The sequence below is a fragment of the Phoenix dactylifera genome, chromosome 9, assembly GCF_009389715.1.
Source record: "Phoenix dactylifera cultivar Barhee BC4 chromosome 9, palm_55x_up_171113_PBpolish2nd_filt_p, whole genome shotgun sequence".
Lineage (NCBI taxonomy): Eukaryota > Viridiplantae > Streptophyta > Magnoliopsida > Arecales > Arecaceae > Phoenix > Phoenix dactylifera.
The window spans coordinates 11177304-11185570 of record NC_052400.1 but is presented as its reverse complement, the minus strand read 5'-3'; the positions used below and the strand labels follow the sequence as shown (position 1 = coordinate 11185570).

At 39.7% G+C, this 8267-nt stretch overlaps 1 protein-coding gene across 2 annotated transcripts; it reads right to left on the bottom strand.

Annotated features, from left to right (window-relative positions):
* Nucleotides 1-322: 322 nt before the first annotated feature.
* Nucleotides 323-7050, bottom strand: LOC103700703 (pentatricopeptide repeat-containing protein At4g19191, mitochondrial). Of its 2 annotated transcripts, none has more exons than XM_039130015.1 (4): nt 4754-7050; nt 3095-3156; nt 2198-2825; nt 323-2070 (listed from the first exon to the last, which is right to left on the bottom strand). In XM_039130015.1, exon 1 carries the CDS (start codon nt 6864-6866, stop codon nt 4911-4913), a length of 1956 nt encoding a protein of 651 aa, XP_038985943.1. In that variant the 5' UTR covers nt 6867-7050; the 3' UTR covers nt 323-2070; nt 2198-2825; nt 3095-3156; nt 4754-4910. The 2 variants fall into 2 exon arrangements, with proteins under 2 accessions (XP_038985943.1, XP_017696766.2); XM_017841277.3 differs by having other exon boundaries at nt 325-2070; nt 4716-7049.
* Nucleotides 7051-8267: the final 1217 nt, after the last annotated feature.

The following is an 8267-nucleotide window of genomic DNA, read 5'->3' as shown; positions in this document are numbered from 1 at the left end:
ATACAATATTATTGTGATTCTAAAATCCTAATATGTTATTATTTATGATCAATAGATGAGTCCCATCTTTCAACGGTGAATATATGAAGCTCGCCACGACCGCAACTTTGCCGCACCTTACCACCTCTCTTTTGCAGCGAAAATGCTGTCCATGCCATCATATTCTTTTGTACTTAATTCTTGTTCTTTATTTTTTATGTTTGATGACTAAGATATTTTATTTATTTAAAGAAGAAACTTATGAATAAGGGAACTTTGATGATGTTCTGGAATTTGGATGGGTTTAAGAAATGACTGATCATGATTCATGATACGACCTCTGGTTTTGTGAATGATGCATGTTTTTGGACGTGGTTTGGAATTCTTGGCATGCGTTAGCTGGCAGTGGGCTTGTTGCTTTGATCCGGATGCTTGACCTGTTTTCGGAACCAATGGGACTGGACGCTTGGTGCTGAAAATCTACATTCATCGAAGTGGCAAATTGGAGGACTCTTGCATTCAATAGTAAGGCATGCAAGTTAAAAGTGTCCGCACTTGATACATTCATCTCATACTAAATTTTATTGATCAATTGGTACACATTATGACCGAGCTAGCACATTAATGAGGATAGAGAGATATATTGCACAACTGCGTTTGCTGGTCACCTGGGTTCTTCACTAACCTCAAAACTATTCAAGGCCTTCTATGATTTAGTCACTAAAGGTACAGTTGATGCAACGGCAATTTGGATTGCCCAAACTCAGTACAGATTTTTCCCTTATGGACTTCCTCTATAAAACAAGATCATGTTGTGATTTTTCTTTTGATAGGCTTGGTGGATCATGCTATTCTAGCACGAATACAAAATAATAAAAAAAAGAAGATGCCGCGGAGAGGGAGGGATAGTTTCATAGCTTTTTCAGAGTAAACCATCAAGTGTTAGGTAACAAAAGAGCCAATCCAGTCGGTAGCTCTGTTCATCTCCCGATCTACAAGCATGTTGTATGCCATTAGAGCAAGACAACCATGCTATTTTTTCGTTCCATCTTTGAACGAAATTTACACATCCATGCTATATATTACCAGAACATATGCAACATTATCTGGAGTGACACATGCAATGAAAGTATTTTATAAGTATACACTTAGCAAGGCCAATATTATTTTATTGCATAATCATGATAGCAGCAGACTGTTTGTTGATGCAAATCAACTTGTACCTTCCCCACCAACAGAATGACCTATTGCTGTGCGAGTGACTTCCCATGTTCTGTCTCTCAAAAACGAAAGTTAGGGCAGCTAGTAAGTGGATATGATGAAATTCTTAATAACGTTTGGATGTTCAGCCTTTATCAGTAAGCTGTTCGCTGAAAAGTAATTTTGCTCATCTAACCAATCTCACAGTACTTCCTGGTGCCTGTCAGTTATAAGCATACAATCTAAAATGGAATTTAAATGAAAAATTGTGGTTAAGACCACAAAAATGATTGCATAGTTCAGTAGGATGTTTGGTTAAGAGGGTTTTAATGACATGTACTTTAATTGGCTGCACCAATTAACAGTATAGATTATTTTTCCTTTTGATTTAGATTTTGGCCTAACTTCACTAGAATCAATGGTATAGTGACTTTCTGGATATACCTTTCTCTGCCTTTGGGCTAAGATCAAGTGTAGCGACTTTCTGGATTGATCATGATTGCTATTCCAATATCGTGCTTCACGCCTGCATCCCATGTACTTGACATATATTCCTTGGTGCTGAATATTTTGGTTATTTTATTGACACCTTAGCATTAACATGCTCGCCATGAACTGGTACTTGCAAATTGATGCTTTTGTGGCCATCTGCCTGACCTTATCTTTTTCCTACTAACAATATGTTCCTAGTGAAATATAAGATTCTACTTTTGCTCCACATATGCTGTGCAGAGTCTGAGTCAATACAAGAAGATGCTTGCGCTTATTAGTCAGCCAAAGGCTAAAGGGTCGCCATAGATGAGGCTCGGTACTTGTCCTACCTTCATCATGAAAAAGGATCTGCCTCATGGTAATCTAAAGCCAACAAATATACTCTTCCCTGGTCAAGCCCTGAGTCATGCAAGAGAGTGGATAGTTTTAATGGTCGAACTAGTTCTTTTGCTGATGAAGAATCATAAGAAATTGATGAGACGAAACTTTCCAACTTCTGGAACATTAAAGGAATCAGAACCTGTACCTGGATCGGGTTCTTCATGAAAAACTTCCCCATGGGTGGAAGATTTCTTTTCCTCATGTTTCTCCTTGGGATAGGGCAATATCAGACAAACCAAAGAATAAGGTGGCCCATTCCGATGATTAATAGAGACAATCTCCCATTCTGTTGAAGAGAATAGGTATCCTGATAATAGTACATAATGACAACAACTTACCATTAAATCTCTGGTTGTGGCTTGAGGAACTTTTTCACAGACAAGTGGATCAAAATCTAACTAATGTTCTTCAGCATTTTCCTTAAGCAACTTCAGTTTGGTTTCCACCGAAGGAGCCCGAATCGGTTTTCTGGCATGAACAATTTGAAGACAAACTCAAATGGAAATGTGTGGATCACAATTTGATAACCGCTGCTTGACAGTTCATAGAACCTAGCTTTTTTTTCCACTCAATCTGGCATGAGTTTGATTGCAGCTCTGACAAATTCCTCCCCATATTTGGCTGTAAAAAGCATCTGAACCAGCTGCAGTTCTTGAAGCACCGAACGATGCTCCCGGAGCATTTATAGCAGTATAATATATCGCCCCATGGAAACCAGAAGTATAAATATCTCGGAAGGTCTGATCTTGAGCATCTCTAGTATAAATCCATCTCTGTATAAGAAAACAAGGTAACATTAACTGATGAGAACTATTTCCACATAACTCGATCGATTTACAAATTTATGATTATTGACATATGAATAGTTTGACTTTTAGCACGTTGGTTAGTTCAGTACATTGTTCATAGTCATATTCACTACTACCCAAAACTGACTATAAACTATGTGGACTGTTTTTGCCATCCATGCATTGCAGGTTGACAAAACAAGCATGCATCTGAATCACTCCTAAGTACCAACTGCAGATCTTTCTTTTGTTACCTATAATGATGGAGAACTGCATTGATACTTGAATAGCAAGCCTCTCACAACCATTGTCTTCCCTGTGCCCACACCAAAAATACATGCAAATCAAGGTAAAAAAAGTGAGAATGTATTAAGGCTCAAGCAATGCATGAAGTAACTAAATAAAGATTCCAGGAGAAAATGGTCAAAATTAGGTGACATATGCCTTTTACATATATATTGAGTCATTGACCAAGAAGTAAAGTGAGCGAGCAAGAAAGAGTTCGTGCCAAATCACCCTCCATTTAATGAGCTTATACAATGTCAAAGAAAACCATGCAAATTATGATCCGTAATAGGTGGTCAGCAGACTTGTTTGATGCGTTAGCCATGCTGCCTACTACTTTGGCTCTTCTCGATCTATTATCTACAAGAAGTTATAAAAATTTAAAACATCGAGAATTTGATTCAGTTCTACTAGCATGCTTCAATTAAATATGCTATTAATGTGCATCTCTTTTTCCATCCACCTTGTTACATCCTATTCTGCTAGACTAGAATAATATAATACTATAAAGATTATATGATTGTATTCCTTGCAAAAGATTTTAACCAGAGAACTATCTTAACAAGGTCATACATGAAAACTGCATTGTTACCCTCAATATGTTGAAGTAGAACGTATAACTGTTAATCAAATTACTTAGCTCAGATGCAAAATCCTCTAGATCTAAAGTAAAAACAATGAACATTAAACATGAGAGCCAAATGAACAACAAACATGTTGTGACAATTGAAAAGGAGGCTTTTCAGTAGAAGAATAACATGTACACTAGTATAGATTTTATTCTATGTTAGTATTATTAATATGTAAATATTGATTCATGTAATAAAATTTAGAACTAGCTTAAACAAGAAATGTCAAAAACATTTTCAGATTGATTCGAATTAGATGAGCCTATCCAAAAGGAAGAAATTACTTGAACTAGGTGTGGATGCTCAGAATTGTTTCTCTTAAGAAGATTAGATAGCAATCCAATCAAGAATAAGCCTATATGCAGTACTATTTTTAAGAAATAAAAATAAAAATCCATTTATGGAAGTAGTTTTTTCTTCTTTACCAGCGTATTTGGTCGCTGGTTTTTGGATATATACAAAATGCATGGAGGACAAGTGTAATAAATGCTATATTTGTAGTTGATTTTGTATACAACACTCAACTATTTTTTTTTCTTTTTATAGCAAGAGAATGAGAGGAAGGACCTGCCTGAAGTAAATTACCTAGATCCAAGTATTGGCAGAAGCTCTGCCTAAGATTCAAACCCAGAACCTCCTCCAAGAAGTGGAGGGGTGAGAATACTGGGGCATCACCCACATCAGTAAAACACTCCAGATGCATCAATATTTTGGTGCTGGAGGATTAGTGAGATTCCATCATGGGTGATACTCCATAAGTAGGAACAATCCATAGCTCAAGTATATTCATTCATTGAAAGTTATATGTCATGACTGCGTGATAATGCTTCATTTAATCTTTACAATGACCATGTTCTTAGATGTGAATGTGGTATCTGTATTTACTAGGCTTTACTTTGTGGTTGCTTTAAGTTCTCCAAGCATAAACAGTATCTTCACATATAAGAAACAGGGCACTTACAGCATTATTTTTCCCCACAAAAGCATGCTGGCACTTACAGCATTTTTGTCCCCCACAAAGCATGCTGCTGGGCAAACCAATTCTGAATGCAAGTTATTAAGCTTAGATTTCCCACCATTGTAAGTACTTTGGAGTTCGGAGCAAAATAGAAAGAAAATGCCTCTTTCCAGCAAAATGGATGACTCAGCTCCACTTCTATTCCAGTTCATATGTCAATAAATATTCAAAATCTGTCTGATAACCTGCTTCTTTTAAGTGCAGAGCCAAATTATCCAAGACTTCATAAATCTGTAAGCCTTCAGGATGACTCCTATCTTCAACAGTGAATATATGAAACTTCCTGTTCACCTGAACGATACTTCGTCCAGGTAATTTCCTGATCCCCTTCTGTTTCATCATCATACGTAGCTTTGCTGCACCTTCCCACCTCTGTTTTGCAGCAAAAATGTTGGCCATACCAACATATGATGCAGCTGCTTGAGGTTCTAATTCAAAAAGACGGCTCGCCACATACATCCCGATCTCTGTCTCGTGGTGAGTTATGCAAGCACCAAGGAGAGCACCCCATACACCAGCATCCGGTTCGATAGGCATTCTCTGGATGAATCTGAATGCCTCTTTTAGTTCCCCTCGACGGCCAAGGAGATCGGCCATGCAAGCATAATGTTCTAATCTGGGCTTTATGTGATATATTTTACTCATCATATCGAAATAGACCCACCCCTTTTCCAACAAGCCACCATGGGCACATGCTTGCAGTACAGCCAAAAATGTTACATGATTCGGCTTCAATCCTGATTTCACCATCTGAGAAAATAGATCTAAAGCTTCTGTAAAATGTCCATTCATGGCATAACCCATGATCATGGCGGTCCAAGAGACTATAGTTCTTTCGTGCATGATATCGAAAAGTCTTCGAGCCTCACCGAGGCTACCACATTTGGCATACATGTCGATCAATGCATTACAAACCAGGACGCTACCTTCAAACCCATTTGCAATTGCATACCTATTCATTGACCTGCCGAGCTCAAGAGCTCCCATTTGGCTACAAGCAGAGAGAACAGCAACCACAGTGACTGCATCAGGTCTCTCCCCAGCAGCTTCCATGGCATGAAACAGATCCATAGCCTCATCCGTATATCCATTTTCAGCATAGCCACTAATAAGGGCGGTCCAAGAAACAGGAGTCCTCTCAGACATGTTCCTGAAACAATATCGTGCAGCATCGACATCTCCACACTTTGAGTAAAATGCAATCAGAGTATTCATAAAAGAAACATCTGAATCAAATCCTGCTTTAATAGAAACTGAATGAATCAGCTTACCCTCTGATGTTGCTTCCGAATGCGCTAACACCGAAAGTAAGCTGACAGTGGTGCTCAAATCTGGTCGAACACCTTCTCGACTCATCCAACAAAAGAAACCAATAGCTTCCTTGGATCTTCCAACATATGCATAACCTGCGATCATGGAATTCCATGACACAACTGACCTCGTTTCGATGGAGATATTGGTAAAGACAGATTCAGCTGAGTCCAGATCCTCGCACTTGGCATAGGCAGCAATCCAGGTGTTGGCCACTGCAACATCAGCTCCGATTCCCATCCGAATCCCCAAACAATGAACAGCTTTCAGCATGCTCAGATTGCTCTCGCACCCGCACGACCGAGTCAAGCTTATGAAGGTGATTGAGTCAGGGCTGATCTCGGCCGACCTCATGCGGCGAAAGAGAACTAAAACCCTGTCAAGAGAATCAAGGTCAGAAAATCCCATGATCATGACATTCCAAGCGGCGGCGTCTCTCTCGGGCATACTTTCAAACAGAACATTCGCAGACCCCAGTTGCCGGCACTTGACGTACATGTCGACCACCGCCGTCCCCACGAAGACATCAGAGGAGAAGGGGGATTTGAGGACGTGGGCGTGGATGATTTGGGGGATGGGGGTACCGGGAAGGCGCGCGCAGGCTTTGAGAAGGAAGGGGAAGGTGAGGTGGTCGGGGTGGAGCCCGGATCGCTTCATCCGGCGGTATAGAAGGAGGGCTTCCCGGTGGAGGCCTTCGTTGGCGGATGCTCGGATGGCGGAGTTCCAGGCGGCCACGGTCGATGGACTTAAAAAACGGTCGAGAAACCGAGCATGGGAGGCCATGCCCACAGAATTAGCTCATTTTTGGCGTGATGGTAATAATATTGGCCTTCCTAAGTATATACCTCCTTGTAGAGATACTTTCATTTCATCTGTGTCACTCTATATCATGAGCTATGTTCCATATGATCTTCTAATAAACGACATCGATGTAAAAGTTCGTTCAGGGATGGAACGCAGGCGCATGAAGAAGTAAAAATAGCATGGTTGTCTTGCTCCAATGCCACATGGCATGGTCTTGTAAGTTATGGAGAGGATGTCTATATGGGCTCGTTTGGTTCGTGGGAAAAGGAAGAGGAAAGTGTGGTCAACGGGAAAGTAATGAGATGCCTCTTGTTTGGTTGGAGTTTTCAAAGGAGAGAGATGGAAAAAGTTGGATTCCCATGGGAATATGATTCCCACATTTCGGGCTCGTTTGGTTCGCGGGAAGTATTTTCCCTCCTAGGAATATGATTCCTGCGAATCAGATTCCTAGGAAGAGGATACCTAGGAAAGTACTTTTGGCATGTTTGGTTAACCATGGGAAAGTGACAAATTTCCAAAGTGCTTATGTTTGGTTGACCATCCACTTTCCTAGGAAAGTTATGTATAATTCCTATTATGCCCTTAATAAAAATTAGGTCTTTAATGCCTCTTTAATGCTTCTTTAATGCTGAAGGGTCTTTTTGGGAAAAAATAAAAAAGGAGTGATTCCCACCTCATGGGAAAGTAACTTTCCCATGTTTCTCATGGGAAAGACTTTCCCATAAAGGGCTCGTTTGGTTCGCGGGAAGCATTTTCCTTCCTAGGAATATGATTCCTGGGAAACAAATTCCTAGGAAGAGGATGCCTAGGAAAGTATTTTTGGCATGTTTGGTTGACCATGGGAAAGTGACAAATTTCCAAGGTGCTTATGTTTGGTTGGCCATCCACTTTCCTAGGAAAGTTATATATAATTCCTATTATGCCCTTAATAAAAATTAGGTTTTTAATGCCTCTTTAATGCTTCTTTAATACTGAAGGGACTTTTTGGGAAAAAGTAAAAATGAAGTGATTCCCGCCTCATGGGAAAGTAACTTTCCCATGTTTCTCATGGGAAAGACTTTCCCATGAAATGTGGGAATCACATTCCCATGGGAATACAACTTTCCCTTCTCTCTCCTTTGAAAACTCCAACCAAACAAGAGGCATCTCATTACTTTCCCGTTGACCACACTTTCCCCCCTTCTTTTTCCGCGAACCAAACGAGCCCAAAATGTGGGAATCAAATAACTTTGATCTTCTTTAAAGACCTAATTTTTATAAATGTTATAATAGAAATTACACATAACTTTTTCAGAAAAATGGATAGTCAACCAAACATAAGCACTTTAGAAATCTGTCACTTTTCCATGTTTAACCAAACATGCCAAAAGTACATTCACA